The sequence below is a fragment of the Bos javanicus genome, chromosome 19, assembly GCF_032452875.1.
Source record: "Bos javanicus breed banteng chromosome 19, ARS-OSU_banteng_1.0, whole genome shotgun sequence".
Lineage (NCBI taxonomy): Eukaryota > Metazoa > Chordata > Mammalia > Artiodactyla > Bovidae > Bos > Bos javanicus.
Window position 1 is genome coordinate 37,925,404 of NC_083886.1, and position 20,938 is coordinate 37,946,341.

Genomic DNA, 20,938 nt, shown 5'->3' on the forward strand with positions numbered 1-20,938 from the left:
TGGTTGCTAACTCACCAGTTCTAATACCAATGGGTCCGGGAGTCCAGATGCCAGGGTTCCAAAGACAAGTCCCAAAGAGAGATGAGAGCAGGGGACCCACCCCCAACACCAGCCTTTCTTGCTTTGGGAAGCTGTGTGCTATATGTGAAAAAACTGAACCACAAGGCACTTGGTGTTCAGTGGCCTGACCCCCAGAAAGATTCTCACAGACCTGTCTGCCCTAAAGAATGAAAGTCCCAAAATTAGGACTCTTCAGGATCACCTTGGTGGGTCCCTGATAAACCTCAACCGGAACTCCCAGTTGTAGTCAGCTCCTGTGTTGGCCACTCCTGGATGGCTCTGTCACACAAGTCTCCACGTCAAGCCAAATTCTAGCTTCTGATAGCTTCCCTTCAAAAGTCCTAGTTCTACATCCCAGGGCCATATAGAACCAGTCCAGCTTTGCCACTCGAGAAGCACCTGGCAACCTGGAGATGGTGGTCATGCATCTCCATGAGAGCCATCTTCTCTTACAAGTGGATCTTCCTTGGAACACTTCAGGGAAGACAGTTTCAGGTGGCTGAATCCCAGGATCAGAAACCACCAAACCACAAGGTCACTGGTTATATCTCCCGACTTACAGGTGATTTAGGCCCTTCTCAGGTAACCTAGCCAAGTTCGAAGTGAAGTGGCTGGACCTCCCTGGGTGTTGAGGGGGACATGGGAGTTGTGACGAAGGCTTCTGTTGATCTGATCTGATCAGAGTTGAGCATCCGGGGTGGGGTCCTATGCCTGTCTGTCCTGTGTATTAGGTGAGGGGCTTGCACACTGTACGTTCCAAAAGGTGGAACCCTTTCAGAAAGTAGCCCCCCAAATCTAAGTATAGTGTGTGGCTGGGGATGGTGGATATAGCTTTGCAAGGGTTTTCAGACCTGAGATATGACTCACCTGTGAGACATGTCAAGGGCAAGCCACATGGGCAAGCCTATGTGAGGCATTACCCCAGTCCAGCCCTGCCCGCTTCCCAGTTCCTAGGAGCTCAAGCAGGTTTGCCACAGCCCAACATTTGCCACAAGGGAGGGAAATCAGATGAGGGGGATTTCATCTGGCCTATAGGAACAGGGGGTCTTATGACCTATAGGCACCCTCCCACAGAACCTGCCCCAGCCCTGACTTTACATACCCATCATCTCCCCATTCCCTATGGGGATGATATAATCAACCCCCAACTCCAGCCTACCACCCAGATCTCACCAAATGCCTGCGAACCATGTTCTCTTTAAAGACCCCAGACAGCCGCAGTAGGACCTCCCCAGATCTCCACAATCTAGCCAGCAACCCACAGCTGCCGGCAGATTCTGAAGACACTCAGAGATACCCAAATTCCCATGCTGCTGCTGAGTTACTTCAGTCGTGTCCGACTCTGTGCAACCCCATAGATGGCAGCCCACTAGGCTTCTCCGTCCCTGGGATTCTCCAGGCAAGAACACTGGAGTGGGTTGCCATTTCCTTCTCCATAGATCTCCTTGAATCTTACCCTCTAAAATTTATCATCCTCACCTATGGTCCCAAGACCATCTGGGCCCAACATGCCACCTCCCACAGCTCCTCAGAGACCTGGGACTGCAGTGACTCTGGCAGACCGCCGGGCAACGCTACCCCTCCAGACTGAGGGACAGAGGTGTGCAACCTCTTCCCTGAGCGCTGGACCCACTTATCCAACCTCACCACCTGCTCTTGAACAAACAAAGGGGGCAATAGAAATATCCACCTCATGGGTTTATCATGAGGGTGACAATGAGAAAAGTGCTTAGTACAGTGCCTAGGGCATGCGTGCGTGCACGCGTGCACGCGCGCGCGCACACACACACACACACACACACACACACACACACACTCCACCAAGCTGTCTCAGTACAGTAGCTAGTTGATTTTTGTCTCCCCTGGCTGGCCTACCACCCCCTCCAGCTCCCCAGGTCCAAGTCTGATCTCATCCACTCCCATCGCCCTCTACGTCCAGGGCCTCAAGCCAAGACCTGCAACCATCTAAACCCTCCTTCTCCCTCAGTGGCCAGCCAGTCCCCAAACCCTGTCAGTTTCTTCAGTTCTATATCCTGGATAGTTCTCATCGTGATCTTTGATCTTCATGTCCACCACCATCAACTCAACAGCCTCATGAGGCGTGCCACAGCCTTCAGGCTGCCTTCTCCAAAGGAACCGAGGTGTTCTTCCTAAAATGCGGATCTGAGCCCCTCACTCCTCTTACTTTTCCCACTATGGCTGGTAGGATAAGGTGCAATCTGCCCACCTCATGCATCCTTCTTCTTCCTCCCTTTTCCTCCCTCCCCCCGCTAGCCACTAGCGCTCCTACCCTAGCCTGGCCTGCAGAAGTAGCCAACGCGTCCCCTCAGCAGTCCTTCTTCCACACACAGCCCCTGCCCCACCTCCTCAGCCACCCACAGACAAGCAGGGGCTCCCTGGGTGGGCTCTCCCCACGCTAAAGTGTCCTCTGTGAACCCAGGCTCACGGGCCCGCTTTCCTGAGGGCCTGTCTGCTCATCTGTTCCCCTGACAATGCTGTGAGCCACGATGGCCAGGACCAGGTCGATTCTGTTCCTCACGGTCCCCTCCCGCTTCAGCGCGCCCAGTTGCTCTGTGGTTGTCCGTTGAATGGATCAGGAGCCCTCACAGGCCTTGCAGAGGAGTCAGAAGCCCCGTGCGTCCTAAGATGGGGCCGCCTCTCTGGCCGCTCACACCCGCCCGACTCCCACTGGCCGCGGAGTATCGGCAATTAGAATCCCGTCACCGGGGCGCCTCCTCTTTCCCCCGTGCTCCCGCTGCCTCCGCCCCTCCCTTCCACTCTCCCTCCCTCCACCCGTTCTTTGTCTCCCACCTCGCCGCTACGCGCCCCCCGCGTTGGCTCTTCCCTGGGGACCCCCGCGGATCCCCGCAGAAGCGACGCTACGAGTATCTGCCTGCCGGGGCGGGGGACCCCCGCGTCCAGCCGGGATTGGCAGGGCGGGAGGCGGTTCCTCTCCTTCTCTCTCTCTCTCTCTCTCTCTCCCCCTCCTCCACTCTCTCTCTCTCAGACACACACACACACACACACACACACACACGCACGCACACACGCACAGAGCATCCTCCCCGTCAGGTCTCCCGGTCCTGCCCCGCCCGCCTCGCCTCCTGCTTCCTGCAAACCTTCTCTCTCCGAAATACCCACCCCGCCACGTTTCCTCCGGTTCCAGGACCCCTCTCGCTGACCCCTACCCCTATTCCTGGGATGGAGCGGATGGAGCCAGCCCGGAGCCCCCCGCGGCCGGGGTGACAGCCCCCTACCCCACTGCCCCTCTCCCACCTGGTCCCCGCCCCAAGCACCATGGGCCTGAGGGGTTTCTGAGGCGCCAGACGCTGAAGATGACAGATGCTGGAGGTAAGGGATTGGGACCCCAAGATCCCTAACGTGGAAGAGGACGCGGGGTCACTCGGGCTCGTGGTGGGAACCCTAGTGGGGTTGGATGGGGCCAAGAGACAAGGACCTTTCTTCCCTTGTCCCCTACGGGGGGCTGCACCAAGGTAGGGTGCTGGGCTGCCAGGGGAGGGGGTGGAGATAGGATCTGTGTCCCTAATCCTCTCCCTCAGCCCGCTGCCTGGAGAAATTAATTTAAAAAAACAAACTGGTGTTGGGGGAGGGGTGAAGCTTAACTCCTTCTTGCCTGGTGAGGAGTTGGACTGACGGATTGAACAGAAGTAGCCACTTGGGTCTGATTGGGGCATAAGGTCCCTGGGGTGCAGAAGACGCCCTGTTCTCACCCCACCCCATCTCCAGTGGTGCTGCCAGGTGCCCCCAGCCTGGGCCTTGTGAGAGGGGGTCACCACTTTCTCTAGCTCTACACTGCCACCCGAGCCCTAGCTTCCTCTCCCAAACACCCCTCTTCAGGCTTTTTCAGTTGCACTTCTCTCTCTTGGGTTCCTTCTCCTCTTCCAGAGCCCCTTTTCTCCTTCCTGCTCCACTGGGGGCTGCCCCTCTCCTGGCAGCTTTCTCCACCTCTCCCCAGGGCCTCACTCAGGGCTGCTGGAGCCCGGTCTCTCCTGCTTCCCCTGCCCCTGCCCCTGCTGCTGCTCTCTGGCTCATTTCTTTCTTGCTCTTTCTTCCTCCTCTCTGCAGCTCTATGGACTAACACTCCACCAACCTGTCCATCTCTGTCCTACACTCCATTCCCTCTTCAGGACTTGTGCACACTTTGTTTCTCTTTCTCCTTCCCCTGGGTCCCAGGGAACTTGGAGTTCACCTGCCTCCTGGTGTTCTTCCTCTGGGAATTGGGAAATTTGGGGAGGAAGGAGTGGCCTGCAAGAGTTAGAGCCCACAGTGTGTCCAGAGGACAAGTTCATCTCCACCTTGAGGTGCTTACCTGGTTTGAATGTGAGTGAGTATGGTGTGTGTGTGTGTGTGTATGTGTAAGAATGTAGAGTTGTAGGAGTGTAAATGCGGGGTTCTCTAATTTTGTAAGGTTCAATTTTGAAAGGTGGTGTAGGAAGGGCCTGGAGACATCCTGATGTCATGCTTCCCAGAGTTCCCCATGGGACAGTGCAAGGAAGGCCTCCCATACATACCTCAGGGAGTTATTTGTTAAAGAAAGCAGTTTGTGCTGAATCAGAATGTATTGGGCGCTGGTGTGAGCTGGAAGCCCCAGCTCACCCCAGAGTGTATCTAAAAGAGGGTGGCATCCACAAGAAGGTCTCGTTCCTAGACTGGGATCTTGAATAAAGAGCACTTGGGCTTTGCATTGGCTTCCTAGGTGACAGTAGTGGTAAAGAACCTGCTTGCCAATGCAGGAGACATAAGAGACGTGGGTTTGACCCCTGGATCGGGCAGATCCCCTGGAGGAGGGCATGGCACCTCACTCTAGTATTCTTGCCTGGAGAATCCCATGGACAGAGGAGCCTGGCAGGCTACAGTCCATAGGGTCGCAGAGTCAGATATGACTGAAGTGAGTGAGCACATACACGCGGGCTTTCCATTCTCAAGTTGTCTAAAAGAAGCAGCAGCACTGCTGTGCTCAGGGAGCCTCCATTCTGATGGGAGAGGCAGTTCTTCTCTTCAGAGAGTCCCTACTGATGGGAATACTGGCCCCTCTCCTCAGGAGCTCCTGTCTGATGTGGGGGAGATGTGACCTAGTTAGGGAATCAATGAAGTATGAAAAATTACTCATTTCCTAGTGGCAGGGAAGGGTGGATTTAGAAATTATATAAACGAATAAGGGGAGTAATGGCTATCTAGGACAGCTTTCTGGTGGAGGTGGCAGCTGGGTCCTGGTCAGATGAGATTTTGCGACGGGATGAGGGAGTCTGGTTCATTCTTTGGTGCAGCCTCTTTTCCCATCTGCCTTCAGGACAGGAAGAGGAGGTCTAGAACTTCTTTGTTACTAGCACCCAGAGTTCAAAAATGGAAGAGAGTTCTTGGAGGCTCCATATCCCTGGCCCCTTCTTACACCTCATTTCCTGCTTGTAGCCCCAAGTGTCCATGGAACTTGGGGTGGACATACCGGGTCTTAGTGAGTATGAATCAATTCCCCTACTCTATCCATCCTGTGCCTTCTCCCAGCAGTGTTCTTTCCTTATGAGTTGGTTTCAAAGCTCCAGGATAGAGCTGAAGGGATCAAGCATTCAGCCTCTTACCTCTTGCATCTCAGTTTTCCCATCTGTAAAGTGGGGATACTAAGAATCCCAAGCCTGGCCAGCATGCAGTGAGATGATATCTATGTGATAACAGAAGAGGAGAGTTGGAAAATAACCCAGCAGGCATGTGTTCTAGCTTTCCTAGAATGTTTCAAACGTATGGTCCAATCCGGTGCTCTGCCCTTCTTGTGGGGACCTGAGAGTTAGAAATAATTGGAGATCATGGCCCAGCCGTGCAGTGTGGTCCTGACCCTGAGCTTCTTCTTTCTCCCCTCATCTGCTATCCACCCGCCTCTCTAACACCCAGGCCTTGGTTTAGGGATGCTGCAATCCTACGTCTGCTAGGAAGCCTGCCCAAACTGTTTCAGCTACATATATCCTGCTTCCCCACCTGCCCTTCCTTTCCTACATCCTATAAACAAAACAAAACCCCTATCTATCCAACTTCTTGCCAGAACATGCATGATGCATCATAGAGATTTGGCTGTCCACTGTTCTGCTGTGGGTACTCTTTATACCCTTCTGCATCTGTGAGTCTGTCTAGAACTGTGAGAACTGTGAGTTTGTTAAGAACAGAGGCCCTGCTGATGATGCCAGCTTCCTGAACAGCTCATGTTCAGAAAGACAGGTGGCGACTGCACCAGTGATGCCAGTGGAGGGAGGCAGGACTGGGTGATGGGTGGGAAAATGGCTGAGTGGATGGTACAAATTGATGGATGTAAAAATGGGTAGACGGTTGAATAGGGTGAATGGTGGATGACTGACTGAATGAATGGGTGAATAGGCAAGAGATGCACAGATAAGTAGGGAGGTAGGTAGATGAGTAGATGGAAGAACCTGGGTTCTGGTTCTGATTTTGCCATAACTTATTATGTGATCTTAGGTCAATCATTCTCCCATCTGTTTCTTTATTTGTAAAACGAGAGGATTGGATTTAATAGTCTTCAAGATTTCTCCCAAATTTGATGTTGGACAGTTTATGATAATTAAATGTTTTAAGAAAATGCTAATGATGGAAAGGCTCAGGACGGTGAAGGGGAGATGTTCAGTGACCTGTGTGGAGGCAAATCAGCTCGGATTGGGGCCATGGGAGAGCCTGTTGTCTGCACCTTGGACTTGCTTCTGTCTCCTGCCCAAGCCCACCATCTGGGGTACGGTTCAGATGGTTTCTCTTCAAGGGGCTGGAGGAAGAGTTGTAAGGGAAGGTGAGGATCTAGAAGGCCAAGAGCAGGTAGCCATTGGCAGCTCCCTTACCTCCACCAACTGTGGTCTATTTCCTTCTTATCCATGGTTCTTTTTCCTCTCTCTCTTGTTCTCCCAGCTCTCTCGAGTCATGGCTTCTTCAAAGCTCCGAGAACCTGTGGATGAGGTTTTTGGTAAGTACTCTTTGACTCTATCTCTAGCCAAGGCTAAGAGGTTTTGAGGGAGGGACAGTCCCGGGGACTTCAGTGTGCGTGTATTTTGGCCTTAAAGTCTGAATCTTTGTCACCACTATCTGAGTAGATATCCAATTACAACAGTGATGATAATAAGGGTCCCCATTTATTAAGTGCTTGGCTCATGCCAGTACTAGGCTAGCACCACCATGTCACATGCCCTGTATCCCGTCTGTTGTTGTTGTTATTCAGTCACTACCTCCTCTCCAACACTGTGTAACCCCATCAACTGCAGTACACCAGGCTTTCCTGTCCTTTACCATCTCCCGGAGTTTGTTCAGATTCAGTTGGTGATACAATCTAACCATCTCATCCTCTGCCACCTGCTTCTCATTTTGCCTTAAATCTTTCCCAGCATCAGGGTCTTTTCCAATGAGTCAGCTCGTCACATCAGGTGTCCAAAGTACTGGAGTTTCAGCTTCAGCATCAGTCCTTCAAATAAATATTCAGGGTTGATTTCCTTTAGGATTGATTAGTTTGATCTCCTTGCAGTCCAAGGGACTCTCAAAAGTCTTCTCCAGTATCACAATTCAAAAGCATCAATTCTAAAAAACAAACAAACAAACAAACAAAAGCATCAATTCTTTGGCACTCAGCCTTCTTTATGGTCCAACTCTCACATCTGTGCATGACTACTGGACAAGCCATAGCTTTGACTATGCAGATCTTTGTGGGCAAAGTGATATCTCTGCTTTTTAATATGCTGTCTAGTTTTGTCAAAGCTTTCCTTCCAAGAAGCAAGTATCTTTTAATTTCATGGCTGCAGTCATTGTCTGCAATGATTTTGGAGCCCAAGAAAATAAAATCTGTCACTGTTTCCACTTTTTCCCCTTTTATTTGCCATGAAGTGATGGGACCAGATGCCATGATCTTAGTTTTTTGAATGTTGAGTTTCAAGCCGGCTTTTTCACTCTCCTCTTTGACCCTCACCAAGAGACTCTTTAGTTCCTCTTGACTTTCTGCCATCAGAATGGTATCATCTGCATATCCGACGTTGTTGACATGTCTCTCCACAATCTTGACTCCAGCTTGTGATTCATCCAGCCTGGATTTCACATGATGTACTCTGCACAGAAGTTAAATAAGCAGGGTGATAATATACAGCTTTGTCGTACTCCTTTTCTAATTTTGAACCAGTCGGTTGTTCCATGTCTGGTTCTAACTGTTGCTTCTTGACCCACGTACAGGTTTCTCAGGAGGCAAGTGAGGTGGTCTGGTATTCCCATCTCTTTAAGAATTTTTCAGTTTGTTGTGATCCACACAGTCAAAGGCTTTAGTGTAGTCAGTGAAACAGAAGTAGATGTTTTTCTGGAATTCCCTTGCTTTCTCCATGATCCAAAGAAAGTTGGTAATTTGATCTCTGGTTCCTCTGCCTTTTCTAAACCCAGCTTGTGCATCTGGAAGTTCTTGGTTCATGTAGTACTGAAGGATTTTGAGTATAACCTTGCTAGCATATGAATTGAGCACAATTTTACAATAATTAATTTGAACATTCTTTGGCATTGTGCTTCTTTGGGATTAGAATGAAAACTGACCTTTTCCAGAGGTCACTCTGTAACCACTGCTGAGTTTTCCAAATTTGCTGACATATTGAGTGAAGCACTTTAACAGCATCATCTTTAGGATTTTAAACAGCTCAGCTGGAATTCCATCACCTCCACTAGCTTTGTTCATAGTAATGCTTCCTAAGGCCCATTTGACTTCACATTCCAGGATGTCTGGCTGTATGTGAGTGACCACACCATTGTGGTTATCTAGGTCATTAAGACCTTTTTTTGTGTAGTTCTTCAGTGTGTTCTTGCCACCTCTTCTGAATCTCTTCTGCTTCTGTTAGGTCCATACCATTTCAGGACCACGTTTTGTCAGAACTCTTCACAATGACCTGTCCATCTTGAGTAGCCCTGCACAGCATGGCTCATAGCATCACTGAGTTACACAAGCCCGTTTGTCATGACAAAGCTGTGATCCATGAAGGGGGTGTATCACTTTAACCCCACAATAATCCTAAGAAGTGTACCCATATAGCAGACATTAAGCCTAGGACACAGAGCGCTGCAGTGACTGGCTTTAAAGATCACACGGCAGTTTAGTGGCAGAGCTGGGACAAGAACTCCAGACTGCCCAACTCCCTGCTGGCAGTCACTGTGCTGTATACCAGGATTCCCCAGCAGAAGCAACACAGGTTGCCTCCAAGTCCCATAAATAAGGGACTTCATCTACATGATGTGCAGGAAAATAAAAAATGCATAACACACTTAGCATCTACACTGCCGGGGCACCCAGGACCGACCCCCTCTGTTCTGAGATGCGTGGACTCCCACACACACACCCTATTATTTGCCTCCTGCAGTCTTTTTATTGTGTGGATTAGAGAAAGACCACTGAGAGGACTGGGTTCCCAGCATGCACCGGGGTGGAAAGGTCGTTTCCCGGCTGGATTCAGTGGAGGAGTCAGTGAGCAAAAGAAGGTGGAGGAACACAGCGGGAGAGGTGGAAGCAGAAAGCTCTGTCATGTACACAGCCATCAGGGCTCTCAAGCCGGGAAAGGCTCCTAGGTGTGGAATGCCACAGGGCCTCCAGCGTCTCCTCCCCCGCCTCTCCTCGTCTCTACCTGCCTTGCCCTTCCTTTTCCTCCAGCTCTGCTCAACTGACTCTCCCCTGCGGCTGCTGCAGATCCTGGTGATGCCTGGAACTGCTGCCTCCTGGCTTCTGAGGAACTGCTTCCTGCCCTGGCCTCCCTGGGGCCTGTGCATGAAAGCTTTGCCTTGGGGACTCCCCTAGCCTCAAACAGTCTCTGGGCCTCAGACTCTGAATCTGTCCATCCTCACCCAGGTCCAGCCTGACTCCTGGCCTGGCAGAGATGAACTCCCCCTTCCTTAGGCTTTTCAGACACCAACCCCAGCCCAACCCTTCCTGTTTTCCTTCTCCCCAACCTGCTGAGGTAGCTGCCAGCCTGGCCGGTTTCCTGAAGAGAAAGGTGATGAAATATTCATGACTTCCCACAGCCCTGGGCTGGCTAACTCCCAGGGGGAGAGGGAGAGGGAGAGGGAGAGGGAGAGAGAGATGGAAGGAGGGATGGAAGGAGGTGAGAGGGGCCTGGTAGAGCAAGGCACCAGGAGAGAAGCTGGCCCCATCTTGCCTTGGAAATCCCCAAGCCCCTTAGGAGTCCCTTTGCTCCCTAGACCCTCCACAGTAAGGTGACCCTGGTTTGACGTGGCCCAGATTCAGGTGCAGAGGGCCATTCTCCTTGGCCCAGGGCAGTGGATACCAGCTAACACTGGACTGGTTGAGGGTGCTCATCAGCTGCCTACCAGCAGTCCTGTCTACTGTCCTTGTTCCCTCTGCACTCTGGGCCAAACTTTGCTCTCTGAGGAGAGTAAGTGCCTGTAAACTAAGGGATTGAATTCACAAGTCTCTCTGTCTCTGCCTCAGAGGAGGTAAGGAGGGCTTGGTAATTACTCGCTGACCCTCTGGAGCCAGACTGCCTATAACCCTGGCTTGCTCTGCACCTCAGTTCAGTCATTCAGTTGTGTCCAGCTTTTTGTGACCCCATGGACTGCAGCATGCCAGCCCTCCTTGTCCATCACCAACTCCCGGAGCCTGCTCAAACTCATGTCCATCGAGTCAGTGATGCCATCCAACCATCTCATCCTCTGTCATCCCCTTTTCCTCCTTCCTTCAATCTTTCCCTGCATCAGGATCTTTTAAAATGAGTCAGTTCTTCGCATCAGGTGGCCAAAGTATTGGAGCTTCAGCTTCAGCATCAGTCCTTCCAATGAATATTCAAGATTAATTTCCTTTAGGATTGACTGGTTGGATCTCCTTGCAGTCCAAGGGACTCTTAAGAGTCTTCTCCAATATCACAGTTCAAAAGCATCAATTCCTCTGCACTCAGCTTTCTTTATGGTACAACTCTAACATCCATACATGAAAAATCATAGCTTTGACTAGATGGACCTTTGTCAGCAAAGTAATGTCTCTCTTTTGTAATATGCTGTCTAGGTTTGTCATAGCTTTTCCAGCCCTACACCCTCAGGCAAATTAAGGCTGCCCTGAGAATTCCTGGAGTCTCCTTGGGTTGTGGGGAGGTTTAAATGAGCTAGTAGTTATAAAACACTTAGGACACTTGTACACACACACACACACACACACACACACTGTCACACACACAATGTTCTATGCCTGTTAGTGCAATGAACAAAATAGAGAAACATCTGCTTTCATGGAGCTGAGATTTTGATAGGTGGAGAGAGACAATAAACTAAATAACATATATGGTATGCCAGAGAATGATAAATGATATAGGAAAAAATTTAGCTGTGGGTTTTGGGGATATTCTAAATTGAGTGGTCTCTCAGTGAGAGGAAGCATTTAAGCAGAGGCCTGAAGGAGCTGAAAGAAGGAACTGTGCAGAAATCTATGGCAAGAGCCTTGCAGGCAAGGGAAGGGGAAGTGCAAAGGCTCTGAGGTGCAGGATAGCTTGTATAAGGAAGAGCCAGGGTGGCTGGAGCAGAGGGACAAAGAGGTAGAGCGTCTCTGAACAGCCTGAGTCTAAAGGCCATGCTGAGAACTCAGCTTCTTCCTGTGTGAGATGGAAGTCAGTGGAGGTTCTGAGTGGAGGGAGGAGTAACACGAGCTGACATGTTTTATCAGGATCACTGGCTGCTGGGTTGGAAATAGACTGTAAATGGGAAAGGGAAGCAGCGGGAAGACTAGCTGGGAGGATCTGTAACAGTGAGTCAAGAGGTGATGGTGACCTAGACCAGGGATCTGTGTGTTCTCCTACTCCTTTCCTCTCCCCTCCTCTTTCTCCCCACATGTAGGCATGTATGTAAGTGTGTGTATACAAAGACACATATACACAATATTTTATGGCAGGAAATCAAAAATAGAGACTAGCACAAAGTACCCCGTCATACACTTATGTATGTATCACTCAGCCTCAAGTATCATCAGCTCATGGACAGTCTTGTTTCATCTACATCCCCTTCCTCTCTTCCCTCCTAGTTTCCTGGATTATTTTGAACCTAATCCAAAACATCATGTCATTTCACCAAAAATATCTCAGCATGTTTAGATATATTTCCAAAGTAGAGCTAAGAGGAATTGTGGTTGGATCAGTTTGTAGGGTAGGAGGGAGAGGGAGGAATCCAGGGTGACTCCACGGTTTGGCCTTAGCAGCTGGAAGAATGGAGCTGTCACTCATCAAGATGGGCAGACTGGGCAGCTTGAGGGGTGAGGACGTCAGGAGTCCAATTGTAACATGTACATTGAAGATGTCCATTGGACATCCAGGTGGAAGTGTCAAGTAGGGAGCTGGACCCATGAATTACCAACTGGGTCTAGCTCTGAGAGGGCTTCCCTTGTGGCTCAGCTGGTAAAGAATTAGCCTGCAGTGTGGGAGACCTGGGTTCAACCCCTGGGTTGGGAAGATCCCCTGGAGAAGGGAAAGGCTACCCACTCCAGTATTCTGGCCTAGAGAATTCCATGGACTGTATAGTCCAGGGGGTCACAGAGAGTCGGGAACGACTGAGTGACTTTCACTCACTTCACTAGGTCTGAGAGGGCAACTGGGTAGACAATGGGGTCTTTCACAGAGCCAGGGACAGAGGCAAGGTGGTGCATTCGTTTGATGGACTGAGTTTGAGGTGCCTGGGTGCTTTAGATGTGGCAGGTGTTGAGGTGCTCAGACTTGGAATTCAGGGGAGGAATCAGAGCTGGAAATAGATATAGGTGGTAGTTCAGCCACCGGGGTGATTTAAGGGGTGTCTACAGACAAGAGACAGAGAAGGCGATGGCACCCCACTCCAGTACTTTGGCCTGGAAAATCCCATGGATGGAGGAGCCTGGTAGGCTGCAGTCCATGGGGTCGCTAAGAGTCAGACATGACTGAGCGACTTCACTTTCACTTTTCACTTTCATGCGTTGGGGAAGGAAATGGCAACCCACTCCAGTGTTCTTGCCTGGAGAATCCCAGGGACGGGAGAGCCTGGTGGGCTGCCGTCTATGGGGTCACACAGTCAGATACAACTGAAGTGACTTAGCATAGCATTAGCATAGCACAGACAAGAGAAAGAGGAGCAGGCAAAGCAGGGCAGGCAGGAGTGATTGGATGGGGTCCCTGAGATCCCGGAGGGTGGAGTGGTGAAGAAAGGTCTTAAGCCATGATGGTCTGGGAAGGACTCTTTCTGCCTGGAGAAACTCAGTGACACTGCAGAAGGAAGTCTGTATTCTAGGGTGGAACAAACGGAAAGTGAAGCTCAAACGGAAAGTGAAGCTTGGAACTGTAGGGTTGATGCGTAATCTGTTGGGTTTGCCTACTCTTCCACATTGTCCTCATCCAGGACCTAGCCCTGGGCCATGTGGGCTCTCCTCTTTGCCACTGGCTCCTAGGGCTCCCTCTAGTTAACTGCAAGTCATCTAGCTGCTCAGCAGTGCTGTCTCTGAGTGTGACCCTGAGCCTGGCACAGAAAGCCAGCATCCCCAGCAGGGCCAGTCTCTCGAGCAAGACTGTGTGAGTGTGCTCAGTTGCTCATGTCCAACTCTGTGCGATCCCATGGACTGTAGCCCACCAGGCTCTTCTGTCCATGGAATTTTCCAGGCAAGAATACTGTAGTGGGTTGCCAGTCCCTCCTCCAGAGGATCTTGCCAACCCAGGGACTGAAACTGTGTCTTTTGTGTCTCCTACATTGGCAGGTGAATTCTTTATCACTGCACCACCTGGAGCCAGAGCTAGACTAGCCAGGCTCAAATCCCAGACTGTTGCCAGCTGCGGGCCTCAGGCATGAGACTTGACCTCTCTGATCCTCAGTTTGCTTAGCTGTGAAATGGGAATAAAAGCTATCCCTAACCTGTGGGTTGTTCTGGGTAGACAAGGTGATGAATGTACATTCTGACACCTAGTTGGCACTTCTTCCGTGATAGCCATTACAACTGTGCTCTCTCCAGCCTCATCTTCCAGTCCTCCCCTCCACAAACCTGCCCTCTCATTGCTCTGGAGGCGTCCTGCCCCCAGCTTCCCTTCCTCTCAGCATAGCATATGCCAGTTTTGCCAGCCTCCACCAGTTTTGCCAGCCCCCTCTCTTGTAAACTCCCAGACAGACCTGAAGACCCAGCTTTGGTGTTTCCTCCTCCAAACAGGACAATCCTGCCCTCTGTGCCTGTGAGAGGGTCTATCACACATTGTATTTACAAGCTGACATCTCCAGCTCCCTGGGAGACTGTGAGAGACTCGGTTTTCCATCTCATTGGACTACCAGTGCCCAATACTTGGAGACATTGTTGAATGCCTGAGTGTGCGTGCAGGGGGCCACTTGAGGCAGGCCTCTGGGCGTGCTGTCCTTATGTATCTGGTCTCTGTCCCTCTTCCCTGGCTTGCAGACCTGGACTTGGCAGTGCCAGAAACCGTCAGACTGGACAGCAGTTTACACAAGGCCCGGGCCCAACTACTGGCCAAGGGCCGGAGACACCGGCCCTCTCGCTCCAGGCTTCGGGACAGTGCCAGCTCTGCAGAGGATGGTGAAGGCTCCGATGGGCCTGGAGGCAAGGTTGGGACAATCCCCTCAATCACCATACCCTACCCACCCTTCTTGCCCCTGGATAACCCCTCCAAACCACTCTTCCAGGGGAACCACACCCCTAGACTTCTCACATAAGGCTGACAAATACTAGTTTGTGCAGTTCAATTCTGGCTCATTTCATCCTTTCAAGCAAGGTATTACCCCATTTTCCAGACGGGGAAACTGAAGCTCTAAGAGGTTCACTAACAAAGTCACACAGTTAGTAAGTGGAGGCCCGATGCAGCCCCTGCCTCTGTGACCAGAAATTCCGTCTCTCACTGCTCGCTGCCCAGCCACCGCTCGGCCCAGGGCGGCAGGAGCCCGGGCTCCCCTCCGGGAAGAGGGGAAGAGGGTAGGCGGTGAGCAGCTGCCCCTCCTCCAGGGAACCGACGGCTGCGGGAGCCCCCTGCACCGGCTGCGCTCGCCTCTGCACTCGGGCCCCGGGTCCCCAGCGGGGGGCTCCTTCTGCCTGGAGCCCCCGGGATTGCGGCGCAGCCTGGACGAGGACGAGCCGCCGCCCTCACCGCTCGCACGCTACCGGCCCCTGCACAACACCGCCTCGCACGAGGGTCTGGCCGCCGCCTCCGGCTCGCCGCCCCGCTCCGCTGCTTCGTCCGACAGCTCGCCCAGCTTCGTGCGCCGCCACCCTCGCGCCGAGCTGCACAGCGAAGGTGAGCAGCGGCCGGCGCGGCGCCCCCTGCCGGCAAGCACTCCTTTGGGCACCGAAGCTCTTGGCCGGACCTCGGGTTTGGCACCGGGTGGCTCAGGGGAGGTGGGGAATAAAGACCACGGTTCATTCATTTATTTCCAGAGAGCCTTAATGTGTGCCAGACACTGTCTGGGCACTGGGACACACAAAAGAACAAGCAGATGCTGTCCTCGTCCTCGCGAGGCTTATAAGTTCTAGGGGAAGCAGTCAAATAATTCCTTATAGTTTGAGGGGAAGCAATCCCTTAATTAAATGTATAGGTAGGTACAAGGTGTATTGAGTGCTATTCGAGAAAGGGAACGCAGGGCGGAAGGACATTTATCAGGCTGAAAACATCCTGGGAGAAACATCCTGGGAGCAGTTAGGAGCCTCCTGCAAGGCTTCTTGAGGAAGTGACATGTGAGCCAAGATTAGAAGGTTGGTTACAAGTTGGCCAAGATAAAATTAACAGTAAAGAGTAGCGATCCCTACTTTCTAGAGTGGTTTATGGTTTGTATAAGGCTTTCATAAACATCTTATTCAGTTCAGTTCAGTCGCTCAGTCGTGTGCCACTCTTTGCAACCCCATGGACTGCAGCATGCCAGGCTTCCCTGTCCTTCACTATCTCATCCTATTAGGTCTCATGAAACAGGCAGTGTTATTAGCCCCATATTTAAGATGCAGGAAGCTCAGAGAGGTAGTGACTTGTCCTAGGTCACACAGCTAGTGAAAGGCATTAGAGTAAGGTTGCCTGATTCTAAGTCAAGAGAATTTCTATCACCTTATTGGAAGTTGAAAGAGGCACACAAGCCACCACATAGGCTATTTCCTTCTTTTTCTTCCTTGAAAGATGACAGCCGGGATGCCAGCCCACCTGAGCCCGCCAGCCCTACCACTGGCCTGGATAAGAAGACTCGCCGAAAGTTCCTGGACCTGGGGTGAGTGACCAGAAACAAAGGCTTGAGGCTTGGGGATTGGGTAGCACGATGGGCAGCACTGTTGCACTCCCCTTTGCCCTCCCCACAGGGTCACCTTACGCCGAGCATCCACTAGCAAGAGCCGGAAGGAGAAGGGCAGCAACCGTCTGTCCATGGGCAGCAGGTGAGAGGTACCCACAGCCCCTCAGCCACAGCTTCTGCCCGTAACTCCCCGTGGTTCCAGCCCTCTCCTTGGTGCCTGCACCCATGCAGCGTACTCTCTCTGCAGGGAGTCGGTGGAGGGGTCCAGCAGGTCAGGGGGCTCCCCGTTCCTGCCCTTTTCCTGGTTCACAGACAGTGGCAAGGGCTCCGCATCTTCTGGCAGCACCACCTCCCCGTCCTGCTCCCCTAAACGCGAGGGTTTCAGCCCTAAGAAGTCAGCTTCTCAGGTGAGTCCATGGCCTTCTGGCCTCCATCCTGGCCCCCAGACTCAGGTGACATGAGGACATACTTCACCCTGGCTTGGGCCTGGATCCAGGCATTCCCAGAGTCCATCTGTCCATCCAAGGAGCCATTCGACGATCATTAATTCATCCAGTCTCTGAGTTCAGGCATTCACTTGTTCACTTGTTCGTATGCCGAGTGGTTCCTTTGTTGACTCATTCATTGCTGTCTCCATTCAACACACATAACCGAGCATTATGATCCCCTAGTACACACCCAGCCTGAGGGCTCCTCTATTCCTGCTAACTCTTCTGCCTGACTCAGTTCTGACTCCACATCCTGTATTAGGAGCTGGCCTACGTGCGGTACAGTGAGGCTGGGGGGAACAGAGATGAATAGGACCGCAACCTAGCTAGTGCTTGGAAAGTTCACAACCCTGTGGGTGAAGTGAGACCAAGGAACAGAAGCAACAATGAGCACCTATTTATGTTCACTAGGATTCTGTGGCCTACAAAGCTCCAAAAGCATTTTTGTTTATCCTCATAAACGTTCAGTGAAGTAGGGAGGGCAGGCACACTCATCCCTATTGTGAAGTGAAGTGAAAGTCATTCAGTTGTGTCTGACTCTTTACGACTCCATGGTCTGTACAGTTCATGGAATTCCCTAGGCCAGAATCCTGGAGTGGGTAGCCATTCCCTTCTCCAGGGGATCTTCCCAACCCAGGGATTGAACCCGGGTCTCCCGCATGGGAGGCAGATTCTTTACCAGCTGAGCCACCAGGGAAGCTCATCTTGTACAGATGGGCAAATGCAGGCTGAGACTGAAGGGAATTGCCTACAGACTCAACTGGATTTAGATGCCAGGCTCTAATGACCCCCAGCCCTGTGCTTGTTCTGTGATTCTGTTCCTGTGTGCAGCCGGGTCAGAGATCAGAAAACTGTACATTCAGGGGAGAAAGGGTCCCTCTCCCACATCCTCCCTCCCTTTCTTCCATTGTGCTGGGCCCTGGTGAACAGACACAACCCAGACACTCGTATAGCTCAGAGTCCAGTGAAGACATGACATCTAACCAGGTTTTTATAAGCCAGAGTGCTGGAGGCCATGCTGGAGAGGCTCAAGGCAGGAGACCCAGCCCGGGGGAATCCCGGTCAGCTGTCAAGGAAGGGACAGCAGCGTGACCTCCATTCCCGCTAACTGCTCAGTTCTAGCCCTGCAGCCTTGCTCTGTGTGCCTGCCCAGCTCCTGGTTCACATCCAAGGGCCCTGAGAAACTCTTGGTGCCTGGTCCTGGACTTCAGCTCCATTTGAATGGGGATGGTAGGTTGTGGGTTGCTGCCTTGGTCTTGAGGTGAGCTCTCTCCTCAGCAGTATGCCCCCTTTCCATCTAGGAATCCACCCTGAGTGATGATTCCACACCCCCCAGCAGCAGCCCCAAGATCCCAAGTGGTCCCCGGCAGGCGGCCAAGTGTTCCTACCCCTACCACACTCTGTCCCAGTCTTCCGATGAGGTAAGCAGGCCCTGACCTCTGACACAGCCAGGTGTGTGGGCCACAGGGCACACCCTGCCCCCTCACTCTCCCTGGTCTCCACCCCAGTTTCTGGATGAGCCTCTTCCCACCGTCTACCACTGGACCAGTCAGCAGGTGGGCCAGTGGCTGCAGAGCCTCAACCTGGAGCAGTATGCTGCTGAGTTCGCTGCGCGGCAGGTAGATGGGCCACAGTTACTGCAGCTGGATGGAAGCAAACTGAAGGTGGGTTGGGGTGGGGGGACCACCACCCAGTTGGATCCCTGAGGCAGCCTTCAAGGATTGGGATCCCCTCATCCTGACCTTTCCACTCCCTTTAAGACCACTGCCCTGACCTCTGACCTCTAGGCAAGATCCTTGATCTTTGCTCTCTAGCATGGATTCCCTCCCAGTCTTGACTCCAGTCCAATTCCTCAGTCTGACCTTCAAGCTCCAGCCAAAGTCTTCAGGTTGACCTCTGACCTTGAGGACTAGCCTATCATCTGACTCTTGACTCTAATGAGCCTCCTCTGGTCATCTCATCTGAATTTTGGAGGCTTCATCTCTAAGACTAAAAATCTTGGAGGCTGGTGGTTGTGGGAGGCAAGTAGGGGGAGGGAGGAAGGGTGTCAGAGGTTGTGCTCTGATCTCTGTTCTGGGGGTTTCTGGCTGGTTTTGCACCGTCTGCTTAGTTGCTTGGGGAAGCAATGGTGAGGAGAGTCCCCGAGAAGTCTTTGGAACAGGGGCCTCAGCTACTGACGGGCTGTGTGACCTCGGACAGACTCACTTTCTATCTCTGGGCTCACAGAATCTGGCAGGGTTATTCCAAGGCTGAAATCCTGAGTTGAGGGATGGGAGCCAAGGATTAGGGTGGGGAAGGGGCAAAGGGCCTGGAACCCTGCACCATTTACCCTCATCTCTCCTAGCCACTCCCATTCCAAATTTTTGCCCTGAGGGTCCTGATCCATCAGCAAGCTTGGGAGGTGGAGGCTGAGGGCTGGCAGAGCTCCAGTGAAAATACACCTGGGCCGCAGAGAACCCTGGGCTTGGGGTTGGCCAGGTGTGGGGCTCTTCACTTTACCCTTGGATCCCTCCCCCAGAGTCTGGGGCTCAGCAACTCGCATGATCGGGCGCTGGTGAAGCGGAAATTGAAGGAGCTGGCGGCGGCTGCTGAGAAGGAGCGCAAGGCCCAGGAGAAGGCTGCACGGCAGCGTGAGAAGCTCCGGCGCAGGGAGCAGGAGGCCAAGAAGAGCTAGGGAGATGGGCGGGCAGGCACTGGCACCCGGCTCGGGAAGCTGCTGGGCTCTGCGGGCACAGGCCGCCTTAGGAGGCGGGGCCTGGGCACCAGGCTTGGGTTGGCCTGGCTCCATGCTCTCAGGAGGAACAGCCCTCTCACCCTGTCATCTGTCTGGACCCAGATCCCTCAGAAAGAGAGACCCAGGGGAGAGGACCCAGTAATAAATCCCCTTGCAAGGACTTTTGGCACAAAGTTCCTGGGGGAAGTGGCAGATTATGGGCAGAGAGGCCAGGGCTGAAGCAAATCAGGGAGCCCAGAGGTGCCTGAGTGATTCTAACCCTGTTCCCTCAGGCCAAGGGGGTCCTGGGGCTGCCAGTGAACTAGGAGGCCTGCATACCTTCCAGAGGCCCTGGGCTCAGAGATATGGGCTGAGCCTCTCTGCAGCAGCAGGTGGATAAAGTAGTTCCTTTCCAGCTCTCCCAGGTGACTGTGTGGAGAGAGCTCTGCAGGAGGCTGGTGGGCCTACAGCAAGTTGCACTCAAAGCAGACTCCCAGTCTGCACTCCTCAACAGAAGAGCAGAGAAAGCAGCATGATTACCCTGTCATCTTTGCAAGGGCTTTAGAAGGGAGGGGTCTCAGTGGTAGGATGATGCCCCTGCAGGTCTGCCCCTCCTGAGGCCCACACAAAGCCTGGGTTTTGACCGACTCTCCAAGATGGGCCCACTTCTGCTGCTCCTGCGGAGGCCACCTGGAACCTCTCTGAAGATGGCAAACTTGGGAACTGGTGGGGACATATGACACCCCCATCAATGCCTAGATGGCCCTTAACTGGTGAATCCTCACCCCAGCCAGGCAGAGAGGCAAAATCTGGGAGGCCCCCTGAAAGCTGCTAAATTGAAAAGGTTCATCAGCCCTCCCCACCTGTCCTGGTTCTTATCAGGGCCTCCGTGGGCTCCAGACCTGGCAGACAGGAGGGGTGGGGCCCGCTCCCTGGGTTGGGGTGGAAGCCATCCCAGAGCCCAGGGAGGGTGTCTGTCCTTCTAGGGTGAGTGTGTCCAGTGTCCAGGCATGGTGCTGGCCAGCAGCTAGCCCAGCCTTTGCAGCACTGGCCAGAGTTAGCAGTAAGGTCAGAGGCCTTAGACTAGAAACCTCCCTTCACCTCCTCCCACCAGCCTGGAGCAGCAGACAGGCCCCCATACACCCACTCCCCTCGCTCCAGCCCAAGGGCTGTGGCTGTGACCCCTGTTCTCTGGGTCTCAGTTCTTTTTTCCTTTCTGCTGTCTGTGCTGAGAGAGGGGTTTCAGAGGGGGGACTGGACATGGGGGCACTAGTACCACCTGGGCCCCAGAGGGGCTGGTGGGGAGGATGGAAAGCTCCCAAGTCCTTGAAGCCATGAGGAGCTATCTGGGTGCCCACCTGCATGTGAAGGGGGAGGTGGTACTTAGTTTCTCTCAATAAACGCTTATGATGTGCCAGTGGCCTTCCTGTTCGCCCCG

At 52.7% G+C, this 20,938-nt stretch overlaps 1 protein-coding gene across 1 annotated transcript; it reads left to right on the forward strand.

The window, feature by feature from the left end:
- The first annotated feature begins 2,689 nt into the window (after positions 1-2,689).
- On the forward strand, positions 2,690-20,917 carry SAMD14 (sterile alpha motif domain containing 14). Its single transcript, XM_061391423.1, has 10 exons — positions 2,690-3,411; positions 6,979-7,033; positions 14,474-14,640; positions 15,035-15,323; positions 16,191-16,278; positions 16,367-16,441; positions 16,547-16,706; positions 18,089-18,208; positions 18,296-18,451; positions 19,306-20,917. The coding sequence occupies exons 1-10, from the start codon at positions 3,403-3,405 to the stop codon at positions 19,459-19,461; spliced, it is 1,275 nt and encodes a 424-aa protein (XP_061247407.1). The 5' UTR covers positions 2,690-3,402; the 3' UTR covers positions 19,462-20,917.
- Positions 20,918-20,938: the final 21 nt, after the last annotated feature.